The sequence below is a fragment of the Perognathus longimembris genome, chromosome 14 (genome assembly GCF_023159225.1).
Source record: "Perognathus longimembris pacificus isolate PPM17 chromosome 14, ASM2315922v1, whole genome shotgun sequence".
NCBI lineage: Eukaryota > Metazoa > Chordata > Mammalia > Rodentia > Heteromyidae > Perognathus > Perognathus longimembris.
Genome location: NC_063174.1, coordinates 40585204 through 40607306, shown reverse-complemented (window position 1 = coordinate 40607306; position 22103 = coordinate 40585204). Strand labels below are relative to the sequence as shown.

The window sequence follows — 22103 nt, the reverse complement described above, 5'->3', positions numbered from 1 at the left end:
GGCAGCCTCAGGGGTGACACTGGCAGGCCTTCCTGGTCAAGAGGTCAGCTTCCCTGGGCCACAGGAGGCTGAAGCCATTGTTCTTGTGTTTCCTTCTCCAGGCTGAGGACCTGAAAGTTAAGTTGGAGGGGGAGCCTTCTGTGCGGAAGCCAAAGCACCGGCCACGGCCCGAGCCCTTGATCATCCCCACCAAAGCCGGCACCTTCATCGCCCCTCCAGTCTACTCCAACATCACCCCACACCAGAGCCACCTGCGTTCCCCCGTCCGCCTCCCTGACCACCCCTCAGAACGCAGCTTTGAGCTGCCCCCTTACACACCACCCCCCATCCTTAGCCCAGTGAGGGAAGGCTCCGGCCTCTACTTCAATGCCATCATATCAACTAGCAGCATGCCCGCCCCTCCGCCCATCACGCCAAAGAGTGCCCATCGCACCCTGCTCCGGTCGAGTAAGTGATTGAGAATGCTGGGGGAAGAGCACTGGGCAGGGGAGCAGCTTGGCTTATGGGGTCTCTGGGAGAAAGGATGTTCTCTTACAGCAACTGGGAGTGGAGTGGGGGGTGGATTCTACTGCGCTCTATTCAGATCCCAATTCCATTATTTATTACATCCCCTTGTACAAATCATTTCAACTCCCTGTTTCTTCAGTATTAAAATTGGCCTTAGTAGTACTTGGTTGGTGATGTAATTGCCACTATTCAACTATGTTTTAGATCTACAATTGCAATTTCCTGTGGTTCAATTCAACTCTTAGGGTTGAAGCAAGGAATGAAAGCCCTTAACATCGGGTCTGGCTATTCATATATTATGGTATTATATTACTCATAATATCATAATAATTTTGCAGTAGATCTTGTCTCCTAGGCCTCTTGGGTAGTATTTTGGCCAAGAACAGACATTTTAGACATGTTTGACCTGTGTGGCATATTGCTGAAAAAAATGTTTCCCATTCCAAAAAGGAAAAAAATAGGCATAATCCTAGCTTTCCCTTAGAGAGAGGATCTCGTGGTATAGCACCCAATCAACCTCTGACCTTGACTTCACCCATGATTTAGCTCTCTGGCTCCCCCTGGTGTCTGGGGGCAGGAAAGACTCGCCCTGTGCCTGGCAGAGCAGCCTGCCTTTCTCCCCCTCAGGAAAGTTGCTCTCCCTGGCTAGGTTGTGCAGGAAGCCATTGTAGAGAGCAGACTGGCAGCCAAGAGGAGGTCAGCTTGTTCACGAGTATTTATGGAGTACTTGGGTGTAAAGCCTTGAACTGGGTCTTGTGAGGACTCCCAAGAATGTGTGGGACATCATGATCTATTCCAGAGAGAAAGTGCAATGCAGGGTCATTAGGGAGCTGGCAAGAAAGCCTTGGAGAAAAGCAGAGGTTGAGCAGTTTGAGACGGCCATCCAGTGAGTGAGTGAGCCTGACACTTAAGTTCCAAGCCTGGGAGGGTAGAAAGCATTTGGGAGTGGGTGGGGCTAGGGCTGAACTCTAGAGGGGGAGGGGCAGGAAGAACACGCCTGGCCAAGCAAATGACTGCTGCAAAGATCTGTAGGTGAGTCTGTTCCAAAAGGGGTATATGGCCATGAGGTGAGCAGGCCATAGGGCTGCTGGGATGAACAGGCCAGGCCTTAGGTTGGTGGGAGGCATAGACAGGGGGAAAACGTGGAACTCCTAGCTATGGATTTTCGGCTTTATCTCATGCTGCAGAAAGTTGTTTGTTGTGGAGCAAGGGAGTGTCTTAGTGTGGAGCCTAAAGATTTGTTTGGGAGAAACTGAGGCAGAAAATCCAGAGAGGAAGTGAGAAGATAATTATAAGACCATGGTCTGCTCACCATTTTCCTGGTGCACCCAAAGTTTCAGCCTCTCTGCTAGACACCAGAGTTTTAGGTTGTAGTTGATTCTGTAGGGTAGGAACTCCTAGGAACAGGCCACGGGGGCTTTGAGGAGAGCTTGTGGTAGTGGTGACAGTCATAGCTCTGTGCATTATTTCATTCAAGCCTCATGTTTATTCTTTTTTTTTTTTGCCAGTCCTGGGCCTTGGACTCAGGGCCTGAGCACCGTCCCTGGCTTCTTTTTGCTCAAGGCTAGCACTCTGCCACTTGAGCCACAGCGCCACTTCTGGCCATTTTCTGTATATGTGGTGCTGGGGAATCGAACCTAGGGCTTCATGCATACGAGGCAAGCACTCTTGCCACTAGGCTATATCCCCAGCCCCATCATGTTTATTCTTAAGAGCTAGAAAGAGTCCCTTTAACAGATATGAAAACCAAGGCACCCGCATATGTAGTAAAGAGCCTGAGTTGGCACCGAGTTATCAGTCTGAGAGTCAGGACGGGGCGCCTGAGTTCCAAGTGCACTCTGAGTCACCACTGTGACTGCTGCATGCAGGACTGTCACCCATGGCTGCGGGTGCTTTGCTGAAGGGAGGAGGGTGCCATTTATCCACCTGCTCTTTGTCTCATAGACAGTACTGAAGTTACCCCGCCTGTCCTGTCTGTGATGGGGGAGGCCACCCCTGTGAGCATCGAGCCGTAAGTGCAACTCTGCCATGGGCCCTTGGTATGAAGGTGGCTTGGGGGAGGGGTGCAATGTATGCAGGTGGCTTCTGAGAGCAAGAGGGGGGGCTAAATGGTGTCTATAGAGAGCCTGCCAGCTTCTTTGGGCTTTTCTGCCAATCAGTCCCTGGCATGTGCCATTTGGATTCCCTGAACCTTCCAGCTCAGCTTGAATTTTTCTCTCAGAAGAGCAGCACTGGGGAGTGGGGGTTAGTCCCAGGGAACTAACTCCCTGTCTGCCAGCGTGGAACAGCTTCTCCCCTCTCTAGCTTCTTCTGGAAGGCGCCTTTCCTTTCTGGTTGTACCAGAAGACTATCTTGACAGTCTTCCTAAAGCCAGACTCCCTGCTCTCAGTTGAGGATTGAGCCTCTGCCAACTTCCCTACTTCCTTCCTGTGCTCGTGAGGTGAGGCCTCATTCTCTGTCCTTCCCACCCTTGCAGGAGGATCAACGTGGGCACCCAGTTCCAAGCAGAAATCCCCTCAATGAGGGACAGCGCCCTGGCAGCCACAGACCCTCACAAGGCTGACTTGGTATGGCAGCCATGGGAGGACCTGGAGAGCAGCCAGGAGAAGCAGAGGCAAGGTGAGGAGACATGGGAATGTCGGGTGAGACTGGTAGGCAGCAGACTTAGCCAGGTGTGGCCCTAAGTGTGACTTCCTTCTCTTCCCCATGATTCTCATGAATCCAGTGGAAGACCTGCTGACAGCTTCCTGCTCCAGCATTTTCCCTGGCGCTGGCACCAACCAGGAGCTGGCCCTGCACTGTCTGCACGAGTCTAGAGGAAACATCCTGGTAAGACAGCACCATTGGTTCAGGGCTGGTCCCTTCAAAAGGCTGCCATCCATCTGTGTCTGCTGCCCAGAAACTAGGCCTGTTGACAGACATGCTTTGTGGAAGTAGGGGGTGGGGGGATGCTTGCCTAAGAAGGGGCTGGCTAAGTAGGGGTTCAGCCCCAGAACTCTAGCTCCATACGCCAGATCGGGTGTGCAGGGAAGGCCCTCTTGTCCATTCCATTCCCTAATTTTAAGGTCTCAGGGTCCCATTCCTAGACTAGACTGTCACCATGGGCCTTCTACATCCATGCTACTTGCTTCCAGGACCATGTATCCTTAGAGCCCTTGCAGCCTAGCTCCTGAGCAGCCCTGCCTCCCGTGACTTTGCCGTCCTCCTAGACTTCCATGTCTCAGCAGTTAAGGGGAGCAGGAGTAAGTGCCCACCCCACTGAGAAGTTTGAGGAAGCCCTCTGCATCTTCCCCCAGGCCTGGGATGCCAGTCCACCACTGAGACCGTACTGGCCCTGACCTTCCCTTCCCTTTCCCTCCAGGAAACATTGAATAAGCTGCTACTGAAGAAGCCCCTGTGGCCCCACAACCACCCACTGGCAACTTATCACTACACAGGTGGGTGGGACCAAGGTGGCGTGCATCCTGGAGTCTCGAGTCACCCGCCTCAATGTTCCTGCTTAGTGCTGAGTCATAGATAGCCCATTGGGGTCAGCTTGAGAGCCAGAAATGGTACCAAGGCAGGTAGGTCCTGAAAGACCTTGTGCCCTAGAGAGGAAGAGTGAAAAGGGTGGGCAGGTGGCAGTCCAGCCAGGGAAAAGAGCCCAAGTTTCAAAGATACAAGGGGGGCTGAGAATATGGCCTAGTGGTAAGAGTACTTGCCTTGTATACATAAAGCCCTAGGTTGGATTCCTCAGTACCACATATGTAGAAAAAGCCAGAAGTGGTGCTGTGGCTCAAGTTGGCAGAGTGCTAGTCTTGAGCAGAAAGAAGCCAGGGACAGTGCTCAGGCCTTGAGTTCAAGCCCCAGGATTGGCAGGGGGAAAAAAAAAAAAAGGATACAAGGGGCAGGAACCCAGGAAGTACCATCTGAAATGCCCACAGGTACCTGGAGCTTAGGCGTCTGTCTCTTAGAGTCTCATTCTGATCAACTGGCTTTTTTTTTTTCTTTGTCTTTTCTGTTTTGGTACTGGGGACCAAACCTAGGACGTTGCGCTTGCTAGGCAAGTGCTTTGCCACTGAGCTACATCCCAGCCCTGGAGTCTCATTCTGGATATTGTACTGATAAGGGCTGTTGAAGCCAGGTGCTGGTGGTTCCTACCTGTAACCATAGTTACTCAGGAGCCTGAGATCTGAGGATTGCAGTTCAAAGCCAGCCAGGGAAGTCTGTGAACCCCTTATCTCCATTTAATCATCAGAAAGCTGGAAGTGGGAGCTGTGGCTCAAGTGGCAGAGTGCCAGCCTTGAGTGAAAAAGCTAAGGGACAACACACAGATCCTGAGGTTCGAGCCTCACTACCAGCACACACACACACACACACACACACACACACACACACACACGGGGGAGAGGGGCACTAATGAAATCATTTCATCCTAGCGTCCATCGTTACTCATCATCCATGTCCCCTGCATTATGCTCCTTAGTCCTCTCCACACCTGGAGAGATGGGTTCTGGTGTCAGTTTCCCATTTCTCAAGCATGGGAGTTAGGCTCCAAGTGACCTCGCTTGTGAGTAGCCAAAGTGGGATATGAAGTCAGCTTGGAGTGCCTGCCTGCAGCGGCCATGTTAACATTTCTAAGCAGGTGCAATTCCCCCCTACCCCCTTCATGCTCACCATCCCCCCCACCTCACAGCCTGGCTCGCTCTCTTTGCCTCTCAGGCTCTGACCAGTGGAAGATGGCTGAAAGGAAGTTGTTCAACAAGGGCATTGCCATCTACAAGAAGGATTTCTTCTTGGTGCAGAAGCTGGTGAGTGGGGGCAAGTGAGGGCTAGAAGCTGCTTCCAAACTTTGGGACTCCCTCTACAGGAGCTGAAGGGCGGGGGGGAGTGGAAGGAGGGACTATAGCTGCTGACCAAGCTTGCTAGGTTCTACTTAGTGGTAGAACATGTGCCAGTTACACCTGGGGCCCTGGCTTCCATCCCTGGCACTGCAAACGAAAAAACAAAAACAAATCAATTCCACTAGGTAGACTGAGAGTTTTCTAAACAATGGAAGAAGGGGGAAAGATCTGACCTTGGTTCTAAGTTCCCTTCTCCTGCTTTAGGGTGCTGCAATCATGCTCTAACAGGGTTGAGAAATATCCAGCCAGCAGGCCAGGCCCTCTAAATCATTTGTATATGATCATAGAGACACATGACTAGGAAGGCATGTATGTTTCTTGTTGGCTCTAGTGGGCTATCTGAGGTACATCTACTTGTACTGATAATATGTGCAAGTATTAAGGGCTTGAACTCAGGACCTCAAGCTCATGCTTGGCTTTGTTACTCAAGGCTGGTGCTCTACCACTTGAACCATACCTCCACCTCTGACTTTTTGCTGGCTAATTGGAGATAAGAGTCTCATGGGCTTTTTCTGCTGGGTCTGGCTTTGAGCCTTGATCTTCAGATCTCAGCCTCTTGAGCAGCAAGATTATAGGCATGAGCCATGGGTGCCAGCCTATAGTGATCATTTGTATGGCCCTTTTAATATTACAAACATCCAAGTGGCCTGGGGCAGGAAGGAGGATTCCCTAATTGTACCTCATTGTGTCCGTTTAGAGGGAGGCCTTGAAGGCAGGACAAGTCAGGAGTGAGGGCTGCCAACAGGTGAACCATTCCCGAAGGGAAGAGAAGAGCTCACTCTATGACGAAAGGAATTGAGAGCCAGCAAATGCCTTGCTGCTGGCTAGCGACCTCTTCCTGCTTCCTGTCTGACCCAGGACTTCCTCTCAGTAACTTAGCTAACCATGTCTAGGTTCCCTAAATTATCTTGTCCTGTCCTTCTCTCCACTCCCCCGCCCCCATATTCTTTGTAAGAGTAGAGTTGTTTTTGTTAATCCAGAGACGCATCTCTTTCAGTGTTATCTCACAAACTCTGGTCTTTGGAGAGAGAGAGTAGTGTGGATCACCAATGGAAAAAAGCTTCCGGGAATGGTCTGTTTCCTGTTCAGATGCATTGTGTCAGGAATGGCCCTGGGGACCGGACAAAGTGTTGATGAATCCAGTGACGGCCTAGTTAAGGGCAGTCATTTGTTAGGTTTTAGTAACATTGTTGCCATTGTTGCTGGGAAGCTCTTATCTGTAATGTTCACTGAGGTGTCCCAGTGCCTAATGAAGATAGCAGCCGAATGGTCAGACAAAATGATCTGGGAGAATTGACTGGAGAGTTGCAGACAGTCTAATTAACAAATGTGTGGCTTGGCCGTCCCCATGAGACAAGAAGCATGTCTGTTTCCTCCACAGGCCAGAGTACCGCACTGCTTCTGGGCTGTCTGGAGGGGACGCCCAGCCCAGTAGTGGCTGGGTCCAGGCGGGGGAGAGACAAGGGAGGGAAGCACCGAGAAAACAACCCTTGTGTAGGAGGGTAGCCCCAAACTCCAACCCCGTGTGCAAGTAGATTTCTGAGATGGGAGGATTTGGGGAGGGTTTGGGGAGTCCCTGGAGATGACTCACCTCACGGTTGGGAAGTTGGTGACTTACCTGAGGTTGTACAGCCATTTGTTGGGAAAGCTAGGCCTTCTGCTTCCTCTTCAGACTTTCTTATTGGTTCCCCTGGGGTTGTTTTTTTCCCATGTTTTCTCCCTCTCACTTGTCAGGTGCTGCTGCTCCCTGACCAGAAATCAAGCAGCCCAAGCGAAGGGGGGCCTGTGTTGCTAGATAGATGTGGAGTGTACCCTGGCTCTTCCTCTTACTTTTATTTATTTATTATTTATTTTGTCAGTCTTGAACCCAGGGCCTGGGTGTGAGCTTTGAGCCTCAGCTCCATTTCCGGATTCTTGGTGGGTAATTGGAGATAAGAGTCTCACGGACACTTTTGTGCCCAGGCTGGCTTTAAAGCTTGGTCCTTAGATCTGAGCCTCCTGAGTAGCTGGGATTACAGGCCTGAGCCTCCAGCACCCAGCTTCCTCTTACCTTTTTAATTTGAAAAGTTTCCAACTCACATAAAATAGAAAGAACAGTATGATGAACACTCACTAACCCCTTGCATCCATGTTTCCAATTGCTTTTTACCCCAAATGCTTTTTACTTTGTCTACATCTAAATACTACCCCTCCCCCAGCTATTTTCTCACCTGTTTTATATAAGCATTGAAAGTAAATTACAAGCCTTGCACCCGTGGCTAACGCCCATATTCCTAAGTACTTGGGAGGATCATGGTTTGAGGCCAGCCCAAACAGAAAAGTTCATGAGGCTTCCTTTTCAACTGAGAGCTGGTCACAGTAGTGTGCACCATTAACATAGCTCCAACGGGAAGCCCAAGATAGGTGTATTGAAGCTGACTGAAGTGCTGCCCAGCAGGAAGTAAGACACTATCTCAATACAAAGGGCTAGAGATGTGGCTCAGCCATAGGGTGTCTGCTTAGCAAGTGTGAGGCCTCAACTTCAAACCCTAGTTCTGCCTAAGAAAATAAAAGTAAGTTATAGCTATCCTGGCCCATGACTCAATAGATTTTCAGCATGTGTCTCCTAAAGCAAGAATTATTTTCCAATAAAACCACAGTACCATAAACACTTCCAAGAGTGCTTGCCTAGCAAGTGCAAGACTCTGGGTCAACCCACAGTACCACAAAAACCAAACAACACAAAACACTCCCAAGAAATTAAAACTGATATGAACCTCTTCAGTATTTGGTTCAAATCTGTCAAATCTTCCCAGTGACTCCAGTGTTGTCCTTTATGGTTTTATTCCCTTACTTACGAGTTGATTGAAGCTAGTGTGGAAGCATTGGTTAATTGCATTGATCATGGGTTTGTGCCAGGGTAAGGCATAAGAGAAATTTCTTGGGTTTACTAGATTGAATGTTTTAGCCTAAGGCTAACAGGTATTTTCAGAAACAAGAAGGATTCTTGGCTGGATTCTCTGCATGTAGGTGAATTAAACCAGCAGGTTCTAACCTCAATTTTGGCTTCAAACCAGATCCAGACCAAGAGTGTGGCTCAATGTGTGGAGTTCTACTACACCTATAAGAAGCAGGTGAAAATCGGCCGCAATGGGACACTCACCTTTGGGGACGTGGATGCAAATGATAAGAAGTCAGCCCAGGAAGAGGTTGAAGTGGACATTAAGGTGACTCCTTTCCCAGCTCTGTCCACCTCAAGCTCTGGGGCTGGGCCTAGGGCTGAGCTGGCAGGCTGAGGCCAAGCTCTCCAGGAATCTATGGAAGGCAGGCAGAGGAAAGCAGAGTTCCTCGGGGCCCTGGAGCTGCTGACCCAGGCCCTGGACCTTTGGGTTCTCCTTGCTAGGCTGCTGGGGTCATAGGAATACTCCATGGTGTCGGTGCAGAACATTGGAGAATTTGCTGCAGTATCAACTGTTCTCCTGAGAGCAGGCCTCTCCCATTTTCCTAGTCTCTGGTCATTCTCTCATCACCTTTATGATTTCTGCACTATCTGCCTCCCACCGCATGTCAACATTACTATTCCTGTCATGTCTACATTCTGCACGTGCTATTACTGAACATTTTTCTTGAGTCAACTTTTTTTAACTCAAATAAAATGGAAGCTTTATGTCATAAGGATAAATAGAAAACCAAGATTGTTTCTTGTGAATAGAAGGTACTGATAAAAGCAAATATGTTGAAACCAAACACTGTTACTATATTCTGGCTAGAGGCTGTTGTTGCCTGCTAGCCTCTGAGAATGCGGCTTGACCTCTCTTTGTTAAAGAGATTATCAGGTCTAGAGCAGTATTAAAAAAAAACAACAACACACTAAAACCAAACCTAGACTTTGTCCTTGACGTAACCAGGACCGAAAGAGAACTGAAAAGGGAATGTTTTTTAATTCCGCCTTTGTGTAGCCTTCTGGCATCATCTCAGGGTTCCAAGTTTATACTTGAGGAATATGCTGCTTTCATACAAGGGGTGGACTGGACCCCATTTTGCAGACGGGAATGGAATGGAAGTACCAGAAGTGTTACAGTGATGGTTAGGAGCTGGAGCGCAGGGCTCCTGCCTGGCTCAACAGACCACTGTACTCCAGGTGTGTTTTCGGTGGGCATCTCTCAAATAATGCAGGTAGTTTATGGATCTGGGCATACTTCCTTTGGCTCAGTCTCAAGTGCTCAAGCTCATCCTAAGGGCTCCCATGGTCAAAATTCTTCCTGTTCCCAGGCAGACTAGACATAGGAGGGCTAGTCCATGACAGAGTTCTAGTACTGGAGGCTGTGCCAGGTCAGGCCAGGACAAGGAGTAGCTCACGAGCTCTGGCTGAGTCAGAATCAGGGCACTACAGCAGTGTGACTGAGCGTATTCTTGTCCCCATAGACTTCCCAGAAGTTTCCAAGGGTGCCTCTTCCCAGAAGAGAGTCCCCAAGTGAAGAGAGGCTGGAGCTCAAGGGAGAGGTGAAGGAGCCCAAGAGAGAGAGGGAGGAAGAGGTACCAGAAATCCAGGAGAAGGGAGAACAGGAAGAGGGGCGAGAGCACAGCCGGCGGGCAGCTGCTGTCAAAGCCACGCAGACACTACAGGCCAATGAGGCGGTAAGTGTGACCTCCACCTCCATCCCTGAACGCAGGGCGAGGAGGGCTGACATGGGCCTGGGGATGTGGGAGGAGGGCAGAGCAGAGACAAGGTGGGAAGCCTTGCCATCACAATAACGGCAAGGGAATGAAGTACTTTATGCTATCAACTGCTGTACTCCTCAGCCCTGTGGGGTAGAGGCTACGATGAACCCCATTTTATAGACAGGGAACTCAAGGCCCACGCAGTAGGCAGCCTGATGCCAATTGCTATTTATTTATTTATTTATTTATTTTGCCAGTCCTGGGCCTTGGACTTAGGGCCTGAGCACTGTCCCTGGCTTCTTTTTGCTCAAGGCTAGCACTCTGCCACTTGAGTCACAGCGCCACTTCTGGCCATTTTCTGTATATGTGGTGCTGGGGAATCGAACCCAGGGCTTCATGTATACGAGGCAAGCGCTCTTGCCACTAGGCTATATCCCCAGCCTGCTATTTATTTTTATATTCTACTCCTTCTGTGTCTGAGATTTGGAGGAAAAAGAGACCTTGTGTAGACCCAGTAAGAACTGGTGCTGGTAACACAGGCCTAGAATCCCAGCTATTCAGGAGGCAGAGATCTGAGGGTCAGTTCAGAGCCAGGCTGAGCAGACAAATCTTAGAGACTCTTTTCCTACAATTAACTGGTAAAGTGCTGGAAGAAGAGGCATGGCTCAAGGGGTAGAACGCCAGCAGTGAGCAGGAAAGACCAAGTGAGATCATGAGGCCCTGAATTCAAGCCCCAGTAACTGGCACAAAACAATAACAAGAAAAAAAAATCTCGTCTCCCCACAATGACTCCAAAAAGATTCTACATGGAATTACACCCCACACCCTTGAGCTCTTAGTATGGTATATTCTGTCCACCACATCACAAGCCAGGAGGCTAGACCTCCTGCCATAGTTGCCCTTGTCGGTGAGGCTTCTCTCAAGAAGGTGGGGGGGGGGGCTGGGGGTATGGCCTAGTGGCAAGAGTGCTTGCCTTGTATACATGAGGCCCAGGGTTCGATTCCCCAGCACCACATATACAGAAAATGGCCAGAAGTGGCGCTGTGGCTCAAGTGGCAGAGTGCTAGCCTTGAGCAAGAAGAAGCCAGGGACAGTGCTCAGGCCCTGAGACCAAGCCCCAGGACTGGCCAAAAAAAAAAAAAAAAACAAAATAAAAAGAAGGTGGGGGGGCTGGGAATTCCTTCGCACACTTTGGCCTGAGGAACACCTGTCAATCAAACACAACTGCCTGCTCCCTTCTGAGCGTGGCTGCTTGTGTGCCAGGACCTGTGCTGGGTGCTCCCCCTCTGTCCAGCTCTGCTTTCCCATGAGAATTGGTCCAGGACACTTAGCCCTTCTGAGGGCCATCTGGGGCTCCCCACCTAAGGCCTGCCCCATGAGTCCTCTGCCTCTGCCACCTGCTTTCCTTCTGCTCTTTACCTTACTCAGCATTTCCCAGGCTCTGTGCCGAAAGTCACCCTTCCATTAGATTAGGAAGTCTCAGAGAGCAGGGGTTCCTGTCTGTCTCCCTCTGTATCCCCAGTGCCTGGCACATTTTGTGGATCTTAATCCCTTTTATGACATGAAGGCACGTGTGGACTAAGTAACAGGAAGCTTGAATACATGCTTCATTAAGTGCCATGCCAAGATTCCAGGTCAGAAAGCACCAAGCAGTGCAGTAGCTCATTGTGAGGGGCCAGCCCCTGTGAACAATAGCGCCACAGTTGACCTAGGATGCAGTGGGCTCCTGAAGAGGCACTGCTCCTCACTGGGAGGATGGTGGATGCTAGGTGTCCCTTTGGCAGGATTGGATGACCTTGAAGGGCTCCTGTTCTTGAGATTCCACAATTCTGGATGTGCCCTTCCTTCCCCAAATCACCGGACGCTTCTTGCTGATTCACTTGTTTTCTCCAGGCCAATGATATCCTCATCCTCCGGAGCCACGAGTCCAATGCCCCTGGGTCAGAAGATGGCCAGGTCTCGGAGAAGCCAAAGGAGGGGACAGGGAAGTCCCGAAGGGCACTACCTTTCTCAGAGAAGAAGAAGAAACCAGAGACATTTAATAAGACCCAGAATCAGGAGAACACTTTCCCTTGTAAAAAATGTGGCAGGTAAGATGGCTAGTCCCTGAGGGGCGTGGGGCGGAGGCTGCGGGGGGGGGGGGGTTGCTGGGAGTATTCAGATAGTGTGAGATTGGTACCCGTGGGTGGGTTTCCAGAGGGGAGGGGGGAAGGATGGGCAGCATCGAGGTGCACACATCCCTACCCTGGGACGTCCAGGGCCGGCCAGCCCTCACCTGATTCCCTCCCCTGCTGCAGGGTGTTCTACAAGGTGAAGAGCCGCAGCGCACACATGAAGAGCCACGCCGAGCAGGAGAAGAAGGCAGCGGCGCTGCGGCAGAAGGAGAAGGAGGCTGCGGCGGCTGCGGCCTCGCACCAGCAGGCTCGGTGGGAGGAGAGCGGTGCAGGTGAGAAGGGCTGAGGCCAGCCGGCCCCTCTCGCCGGACTCCCCAGCCATCCTGCACTGGGGAACACAGGGGAGCAAGAAGAGGGCCCCTTGGGCTTTGCGGCAACGAAATAAATGGCTTTTCTTGATAAAGGCCCCAGGAACAGTGTTAAAGGGCTGCAGGATCCAAGGTCTCTTGGCATCTGGTCTGTCAGAAGTTGTCCTGCTTTCCTGGAAGCTTGAGAATCCTGGTCTCCTTGGAGTGTGGGGGGCTCTGCGGCCGCCTCTCGCTCTGACTTCTGCTGCCTTTGCTGCTGCGCAGTCTCTTCCCTCCTTTTTGCCTCTCTACCTTACCCCCTCGGTGTCCAGGAAGCCACCTTGGTGAGCCAAGCACAAGCCGAGCCCCCTGGCAGCATTAGTTCTCCCTCCCAATGGGACTTGGAAGGCTGCACGGGCCCTGCCCCAAACCCCAGAAAATGGGTTCCTTTAGAGGGAATGTGGCGGCCTAACACCTGCTGATATCCCTGCCCAGCAGCCAGCAGTCCTGCGCTGGGCCAATGACCTGTTGGGGCTTCTTCCTCTCTAGGAGTGAAGCCTGGGGCAGATGCTGGTCTCCGCTGCTTCCCCGCCCTTCTGGGCTGGGAGGTTTCCTCAAGTGTTCACGTCTCTGCTCTGCCTGCTGCAGGGAAAGGGAATGCAGAGAGGCTGGGAGCTGCAGGGCTAGGTCCGAGAAAGCTTTTGAAAGCCTGGCTCTTGCTTCTCACTATTTTGCCAAATACCCTTGGGCTCTGGAGGCTGCTAAAAGGGAGCTTAGCCTCAAGCAGGTCCTGGAGAGGCCCAGCCTGCCCTCCTCGGTGCCCGCTCCCTGGCTGGCCACTGCCCCGCCCTCAGCAGCTGCCACCTAACCCCACCACACTCCTCAGTGTTAATGTTCACAGCCACCCGTCCCCCCCGCCCCCCCGCAGTCCTGTGCGCTGAAGAGTTTCTGGATCCTTCCCTGGGAAGGGGGAAGTCTCCTAACTAGATTGGACAGGAGCCTTCATTCCTTGATTCGTGTCACTTTGGAGCTATTTATTTATTCTTAATATTTAATTTTTAACATCCTCTCAGGGACCAGGGGCCTCTTGCTTTCTGAGGCCCAAGTGCATTTATCCCTAAATAAGGCACCTTTTCAATATCCCCTCCCCACCTCACCCCCCAGTTCCCAAGGCGCTAGGGTCCCTTACCTTGTTGCTCTGGAAGCTTTTGCCAGTAGGACTGATAGTAGCATTGTTAGAGGCTGAAAGAGGGAGGATGTCAACAGAGTCACCCAGAGACTAGCAGAAGTGGGTGAGTTCAAAGGCATTTCTTGTAGCTGCCTTTTCTGTACTTTGAAGTAGCTTGTGGGTGTTGGCAGGGAGTCAGAATTCTAGTTTTATTTATCAGGCCTGGATTCTACCTTGAAGAAGCTATATTTGGTGTGGAATCGCTGAAGTAAAAGGAACCAGAAAATTCTAGAGGCTCCTTTACTTGCCAAACCCATAGGAGGGGGGGGAGGGGAAGGGGTCCGAGTCATATTTTTTCTGATCTCATCAGTCAACCTTAGTTGTTCAAAAGAAGTTGAGGTGTGTGTGTATGAGAGGTTAACATATCAGAAGATTCCTTAGGAGGGAGATACACTAAAGGCATTGTGTAACTGGGAATGGAGGGGCAGTTTTTAAAGTATGCATATCAGGTAATTTTCAGTTTCATTTATGCATTAATGTGGTTCTACAGGACCCCAGCTAGGGGACTGACACAATTCTCCCAACTTCCTGAACTACTGCCTCAGTCTTTAGTTTCCTTGTTAAGTTCCTTCCATAGGCGTATCTAAACTTAAAGCCCTAAGAATGCAAAAATCTGATATACCATCAGGAGGACATTAAATGTAGGTTCTCTTCTAAATCACTTGTATAATATGAGTGCCTTCACAGCTTAGCCTCTAAGTGCTACTTATGTTTCCCAAGATTTTTTTAAAATTTAATCCGTATTTGGTTTTAGGCCCCTTTATGGATATATGATAACAAAAACCTTCAGTCACATTGAATCCATTCTGTTCAGTGGTAACATCTAGTACTTGGGAAAATTCTTTTGTACTAGGGCAGTAATTCTCTAATAAACACAGAGACAGAGGCAGGGGAGTGTCGTCAGGGAAAATTCAGATGGTACCTTTTGCTATTAAAATAACCAGACACCAGATTTCCAGGAGCTTCCCTGCTCCAGAACGCAGTTGTGTGGAGAATGCACTGTGAAAACTGAAATATCCAGAGCGCAGATGCACTTTTGGCAAGTGACTTGCCAATAAAATATTTGCACTCATGGAAGCTGGTTTATCTTTAATGGTGCTTTCCCCCGTGAACACAGTAGGCTTGTCTTTTCTTGCCTTTTTTTTTTTTTTTGTCCCCTTTTCAGAGCTCTTTGCTTCACAGTGTCCTTTCCACACTGTCTCATTATAGCCACCTCCGTCCGCATTCAGATAAGGGCGCGCCATCGACCTAGTGCCTGTGTTTGGACCATTTCTGAGGTCTTTTACCCATCTAAGGAGACAGTGCCATCCTTGCTGTCCTCCATGCCTTCAGCAGCCCCCTCATAGCGAAGGTACCCACCTGCCCCTTCTGCCACCCCACTCTAGCCCTGGCTAGAGGTCTTGTGCTGCTTATGTCTAAAGGGATCGCCTCTATTGAACTGCCTCAGTGACCTAACCTCTTTCTTCTCATGTGCCGGATGTTAAGATGAAGGAGGACTACAACACATACTCAAGCCTCGGCTGTTTTCACTGGGTTTTTTGTTTTTTGTTTTTTTCTGGGATGTTATTTATTACCAGACTGGCAAGCCTGACTAGGTTTACCAGAAGTAGTTTGCATATTTTTTTTATAAAAACAATCATGCCCACCCCACATTTGGCTGTATTAATATTTGCCTCTAACAATTTGCAGCTGTTTTTACCTTTTCCTCATTTGTCTCTTAAGTTGAAGGCCTTGTTGGGACAGAACACAGGAACAGCCTTGACAGTCTGTAATTATTGTACAAATATTTTAATAGCATATAAAGTATATTCCTTTTATTTTGAAATGATCAGACACTGCCTTTTGTGTGTTTGCTGCCTGTGGCACCCTCCCTTTTTTTTTTAAGAAAAAAAGACTGTTACATATTAAAATAGTGTACATATATAAATATTACCTCTTTTGCTGTACAGTTGTGATAGACCAGACTGAAGATTTTATTTTTTGTGTGCTTTTTATAAAAAAATTAATACACTAAAGAGAATCTTGCTGATGTGATTGTAATGTACCTATGTAACTTATTTACTTTTGAATGTTCTGTATCTTTAAACCTTTTATTAAATAAGGTTTCAAAAAACTCAGAGTTGATGGCTGTGTTCTTTTAGTAGGATTTTAACCATCTGGGATTGACGTAAATAGGCCTTGTGTTGTTCGAAGGGAGATTACTTGGCATTTTTTTAAAAAAACAATTTATTAAAAGCAACTAGCCCAAGTTGGTAAGGCCAAGAAGGCACATAACAGTTTGCTTTACAAAGATGACTGAGTAGACAGAGCTTTCTACAAAATTTTAGAGAACTTTGACGTCAATGTCTCGTATACAAACACACATGGCATAACGTGTAACACACATGGCATAATGTGTTTTTAAGTTTCATTTGGATATAATATAGAGGGCGAAAGTCAGGAAAGTCTTGAGTGCTGAGGAGTATTATTATATGCAGTAGAGATTGCATAGGATGAATGAGCAACTGTTACTGGATTGGTGATGCTCCAGGAGGAGGCCTCACAGTCCAGTCCTTGAGTACCAAGTTCCTGATGTTGCAAATAATCATTATTTTAGGACATACTAAGTTAGAGATGAAGGAAATTTATCAGTAAAGCAAAACAAAGATAGTACACAAGCCAGACAAGTGTAACTGGTACGATGAGTTCTCTAGCATCACAGGTATTTATTATTTAAAAAAAAAAGTAGGCTGGAGATTTGCCTCAAATTCTTCTAAGGAGAAGCGCTCCTTTGTGATCTGACTCATTCCATCAGTCTTGTGGAGAGTTAGTTGGGTGAGAGTTTTTAAAGTTGGTCTGCTCATTAACTTTAGGTCATTGTGACATAGATATTTTAACGTCCTTTCAAAGTAAGGGTTCTGCCTGGTACCCCTTTCAAGACAAATATTCACCCTAAGAGATATCTATTCTATCCTGTAAATTACTTTGGTGCCCAAAGGAGTCCTTTTACTAAGGGTTTTTTGTTTTGTGTTTGCTTTGCAGTATTTTAAGATAACTTGCTCAGTTCCCAGAGCACACAGTTTGAGCAAAGGGGACAAGATCACAGGGAAAGGGCCTCCCTCTTTCTCTTTAATAACTGTTACCGTTTACTGGAGGAGTTTAAGGCTTAAAGCAAATAGTGCCTTTGTGCTTTTAATCAAGCTACCCACTAATACAGTGTTTATCTCTGAATTTCTGGCTATTTCTCTTGTTTCATTTTCCTTCATCTATCCTGCCTCAGCACCTGATAAGTTGACCCTGATGCATGTATTTTCAACAGTATTAACACCAAACTCAGATTTTTTTAAACGTGATTTTTAACAGTATTGCTTTTTTTAAAAAAAAAAAAAATGGAGCAGACCCTGGTGGCTCACCTTGTGCCTATAATTCCACTCGGGCAGCTGTCAGCCCCAGCGGCCAGAAGTTCATAAGCCTTGCCTCCAATTAACTAGCAAAAAGCCAGAAGTGGAGCTGTGGCTCAAGAGGTAGAACACCAGCCCTGAGTAAAATAAATAAATAAATAAATAAATAAATAAATACAAGCTCAGAGACAGCACCTACGCCCTGAGTTCAAGGCCGTCCACGCGTGTGTACACACACACACACCACCCTGGAGAATATGAGAAGGAAATGTGCCATCAGAATGGCGTTTCAGAGCCCTTAGCTGGCACCATGGCAACCGCGAGATCCCTCCCCCCACGCCCCCGCGGGAGCCGGCGGGTCTCGCGTTTTCTGGGACACGGTTGCCATGGCTACGCCGGCGCAGGCTCCGAGCGGGCCGCTCAAGGGCGGGCCCCGCCCTCGGGAGCCGCAGTAACGTCTCGGCCGGCGGGTGCGGGAAGGACGCGCCGCGGCCGCGCTGCGCACCGACAGCCGCCGCGGCCCGCGCGCTGGGTCGCCCCCGCTCGCCCTCGCCTCCGCTGCCTCCAGCCTCGCTTCTCCCACCTTCCCGCCCCTCGTCCGGGCCCCGCTGCCCGTTCCCCGCCGAGCCCACGAGGAAGCCACTCGCCGGCTGGCCCGGCCGCCCGCGCGAGCTCGGGACTGCGTTCCCCGCCGCCTGCCAACGACCTCCCGACCCCCCGCGGACCTCGGGACCGCGACCGTACCCGCCGTCTCTGGCTCCGCCATCCCCAGCCCGCAGACCTTGGCTGGAGGGGCAAGATGGCGTCGGCTGCGTGACCGACCCCTGAGTGACTGACCCTGGACCTTGGAGACTCGGCCAGCTGAGGCCCGGAGCACGGACTGCGGGCTCCCCGTCCCAGCGCCCGCCACGCCTGCCGCTCGGGGGGCCGCCTCGGTGGTACCCGGGTCTGAAGAGTCGTCCCGCTTTGAGAGCCGGGGGAAGATGGCGATGACACTGTTGGAAGACTGGTGCCGGGGGATGGACGTGAACTCCCAGCGAGCTCTGCTGGTCTGGGGGATCCCGGTGAACTGCGACGAGGCCGAGATCGAGGAGACCCTCCAGGCCGCCATGCCCCAGGTGCCCTACCGAGTGCTCGGGAGAATGTTCTGGAGGGAAGAGAATGCCAAGGCGGCCCTGCTGGAGCTCACCGGCGCCGTGGACTACTCGGCGGTCCCCCGCGAGTTGCCAGGCAAAGGCGGGATGTGGAAGGTGGTCTTTAAGCCCCCCACGAACGACGCCGAGTTCCTGGAAAGGCTACACCTCTTCCTGGCCCGGGAAGGGTGGTCCGTGCAAGACGTGGCCCGCGTCCTGGGCTTCCAGAACCCTGCTCCGGCGCCCGGCCCGGAGATGCCGGCGGAGATGCTCAACTATATTTTGGATAATGTGATTCAGCCGCTGGTGGAGTCTGTATGGTACAAGAAGCTGACGCTGTTCTCCGGGAGGGACGTGCCGGGCCCCGGGGAGGAGGCCTTTGAGCCCTGGCTGGAGCACACCAACGAGGTCATAGAGGAGTGGCAGGTGTCTGACATCGAAAAGAGGCGGCGGCTGATGGAGAGTCTGCGGGGCCCCGCCGCTGACGTCATCCGCATCCTCAAGACCAACAACCCGGCCATCACCACCGCCGAATGTCTGAAGGCCCTGGAGCAGGTGTTTGGCAACGTGGAGAGTTCTAGGGATGCGCAGGTCAAGTTCCTGAACACTTACCAGAACCCAGGAGAAAAGTTATCGGCGTATGTCATCCGTCTGGAGCCCCTCCTGCAGAAGGTGGTGGAGAAGGGAGCCATCGATAAAGATAGCGTCAACCAGGCGCGGCTGGAGCAGGTCATTGCCGGGGCCAACCACAGTGGAGCCATCCGGAGGCAGCTGTGGCTGACGGGGGCTGCGGAGGGGCCGGCTCCCAATCTCTTCCAGTTGCTCGTTCAGATCCGCGAGGAGGAGGCCAAAGAGGAGGAGGAGGAAGCCGAGGCTGCCCTCCTGCAGTTAGGCCTGGATGGGCACTTCTGAGCCCCCCTCCCCCGGAAAAGGGCTGTGGTAATGGCGCCCCGTCACTGCTTTCCTTGTTCCTCTGCAACCTTGCAGGCCTGTCTGAGTAGTAAAGACCTAGCCTCGTTCTGTTTCTGTTGTTTATTGGGGGGGAGGGGGGTGTGGGAGGTTGGGGAGGGGGATGGAACAAGGGGGAGTCAGACCGGCCTGTTCATGTCACATTCGTGAAATTGTGCAAGCACCGTGAGCTGCTGCAACAATACAAAGTGGGTCACGCTGACTGGAAGGTCAGCGAAGAGCTGGACCCAAGTGCTTGCTGTAAGCTGTTTTCAAGACATCATTGGCAGTCGTGAAAACCATGAGCCTGTGACGCTTCCCATCCAGGTAATTCATTGTAAAGCTGCATGTTCCCACGCTTAGTGCAGGCTTGGCTCACAAGAAGTGTTCAGTAGTAAAACTGTGAATTGTTATTTTACTAATGTTGTGAAGTTCTCTTTACTATTAATTGCTCCTCATATTAGTGAAATGTAAATTTGTTAGCTACTATGCAACTTTATGATGCAAATTTCTTCCCAAGATGTGGATCCATTTAATTGAAAACTATTCTGCGACTACAAAATGGAGTGTTAAAAATACTACAGTTAAGGAGCTGTGTTAATTTTTCATGAGGAGGCTGATATGCACTAGTTGATCCATTCCCCCACTTCAGATCTTTTGTCATATTTCTTGTTCAGGCTGATTCTGTGTTTTAAATTTGAGGCTATCAAATAGATGTATGCAAATAAAAGTAATTTTAAAAAATTCTTTTGTCTTGGTGTTTGTTTTTTTTTTACTAACTGTATCCTTTTTCTTATGAAAAAATTCCCCCATATATAAAATCTGACCCTAATAATTATGAGTTTAAATTGCAAATATTTTCTAGTGTACTAAGTTTTTACTTTTTTTTTTTGCCAGTCCTGGGCTTGTACTCAGGACCTGAGCACTGTTCCTGGCTTCTTTTTGCTCAAGGCTAGCACTCTGCCACTTGAGCCACAGTGCCACTTCTGGCCATTTTCTATATATGTGGTGCTGGGAAATCGAACTCAGGGCTTCATGTATGCAAGACAAGCACTCTTGCCACTAGGCCATATTCCCAGCCCATATTTTCTTCTACATATTACATATTTTCTTCTAGACAAATGTTAGCTTAAAGTAGATTCTTTTACTAAAAGGTTTTAGAATATCTGAATACCTGGCAAGATTTTTTTTTCTCTTTTTAAAGTCACTTTGTGGGTCCGGGTCGTGGCTCAAGTGGTAGAACACCTGCATAGCAAGTAGGAGGCCCAGAGTTCATACCCGGTACCTTGGTACCATTAAAAAAAGTATTTTCCGGGGCCGGCAATGTGGCTTAGTAGAGTGCTTACCTAGCATGCATGAAGCCCTGGGTTGGATTCCTCAGCATCACATAAATAGTAAAGGCTGGAAGTGGTGCTGTGATTCTATCCTTAAGCCAAAAAGAAGTCAGGGAGAGTGCTCAAGCCCCAGGACTGGCAAAATACTTTCCAGCTAAGAACTTATCTCACTGAAGAAATAACTAAAGCTTTTTACATCTGTGTAAAGTGATTTTTAGTAGCTGTTTCATACCAAGAATATATGAAAAGGGAAAGGACTTAAAATGTTTGCCTGTGGAGCGATTTAGTGACTACAGATATCTTGAGGAAAGTCAAATGATTACTCAAGCATTAAATGATTGGATTTTTTCCCTAAGGTTTTAAAATTACAACCGATAACCACTATACACTATTGAATTGATAAAGGCTAATACTGGTGTTTTCCCTGGTTTTTCTGTTCATTCTCCTTACATCTCTGTTGTTCCATTCTCATGAATGCACATCCCACAATGCTTGCCCTTCTCCCTCAACAGATGTGCAGATCTTCACTTCTGCCATGAACGCTTGCAAAGCCCTGTTCCCTACCCACCAGACTTTCAACTTCCCTGTCCACTCCCACCAGAGTGGGACATATTTCTCCCACTTCACGCTGTGTACAGGCATCCACTTAGTACACTCTTACCCTCAACATTCATTCCATGTTGCATTTTGTATACACATAGCCCTTTATCACATTCTAACCAGGCACACTCCCATATACACCCATATCCACAAAAGCGGTCAGTTTTGACCCAGTATGATATCGGTATCCAGTGTACAAAGGGGGAAATATGTTTTGTTGGGGGGGGGGGGTTGGTCGGTTGTAGGGTTTGAATGCTGGGCCTGAGCGCTGTCCCTGAGCTCTTCAGCTCAAGGCTAGCACTCTACCTCTTGAACCACAGTTCCACTTCTGGCTTTCGGGTGGTTAAATGGAGATGAGTCTCACAGACTTTACTGCTTGGGCTGGCTTTGAACCGAGATCCACAGATTTCAGCCTCCTGAGTAGGTAGGACTACAGGAGTGAGCCACCTGCACCTGGCTATGTTTAGTTTTTTGGCTGGTATTTGGTTTTGAAGGACAGGCTTCTGTATGTAGCCAAGGCTGGCCTCAAACTCCTTATCCGTCTGCCTCAGCCTCCCAAGTGTTAGGATTACAGGTATGTGCCACTTACACCTAGCCTTTACCTATTTATAACTGCAGAACTGATTGCATCATAGGAGAAAATGTCTTTTAGTATTTATATCAACTATATCATATACACATACTTTTAATGCAACACACACACACAACATGCCAAGATCCCAGAAACTCATCCTTGTGACAAACCCAGGCTGGCCTAGACATTATACAGCCAGACTCGCCTCAAACAGCCCTCCTGACAGCCTTCCAAGGTGCCCATCTTTTGTCCTAGAAAACAATCAACTATGACTTTCAAGGCTTTGTTTTTTGCCAGTCCTGGGCCTTGGACTCAGGGCCTGAGCACTGTCCCTGGCTTCTTTTTGCTCAAGGCTAACACTCTGGCACTTGAGTCACAGCACCACTTCTGGCCATTTTCTGTATATGTGGTGCT

General features: G+C 49.5%; 2 protein-coding genes across 6 annotated transcripts in view; both read left to right on the top strand.

Moving 5' to 3' along the window:
• The window catches only part of Mideas (mitotic deacetylase associated SANT domain protein), a 74912-nt gene extending 62047 nt beyond the window's left edge, over window positions 1-12865 (top strand). For 4 of the 5 annotated variants that reach the window (XM_048362980.1, XM_048362979.1, XM_048362977.1 and 1 more), the window contains exons 4-13: window positions 102-447; window positions 2452-2518; window positions 2984-3126; window positions 3233-3336; window positions 3869-3944; window positions 5209-5297; window positions 8447-8596; window positions 9795-10007; window positions 11925-12121; window positions 12329-12865. In XM_048362980.1, coding sequence (XP_048218937.1) covers window positions 102-447; window positions 2452-2518; window positions 2984-3126; window positions 3233-3336; window positions 3869-3944; window positions 5209-5297; window positions 8447-8596; window positions 9795-10007; window positions 11925-12121; window positions 12329-12491 — 1548 coding nt within the window. In that variant the 3' untranslated portion in view covers window positions 12492-12865. The remainder of the gene's footprint in view (window positions 1-101; window positions 448-2451; window positions 2519-2983; window positions 3127-3232; window positions 3337-3868; window positions 3945-5208; window positions 5298-8446; window positions 8597-9794; window positions 10008-11924; window positions 12122-12328) is intronic. The other variant, XM_048362981.1, reaches the window with a different exon arrangement.
• Window positions 12866-17641: 4776 nt separating this feature from the next.
• Pnma1 (PNMA family member 1) lies at window positions 17642-19278 on the top strand. Its single transcript, XM_048362583.1, has one exon. The coding sequence runs from the start codon at window positions 18084-18086 to the stop codon at window positions 19143-19145; it is 1062 nt and encodes a 353-aa protein (XP_048218540.1). The 5' UTR covers window positions 17642-18083; the 3' UTR covers window positions 19146-19278.
• Window positions 19279-22103: the final 2825 nt, after the last annotated feature.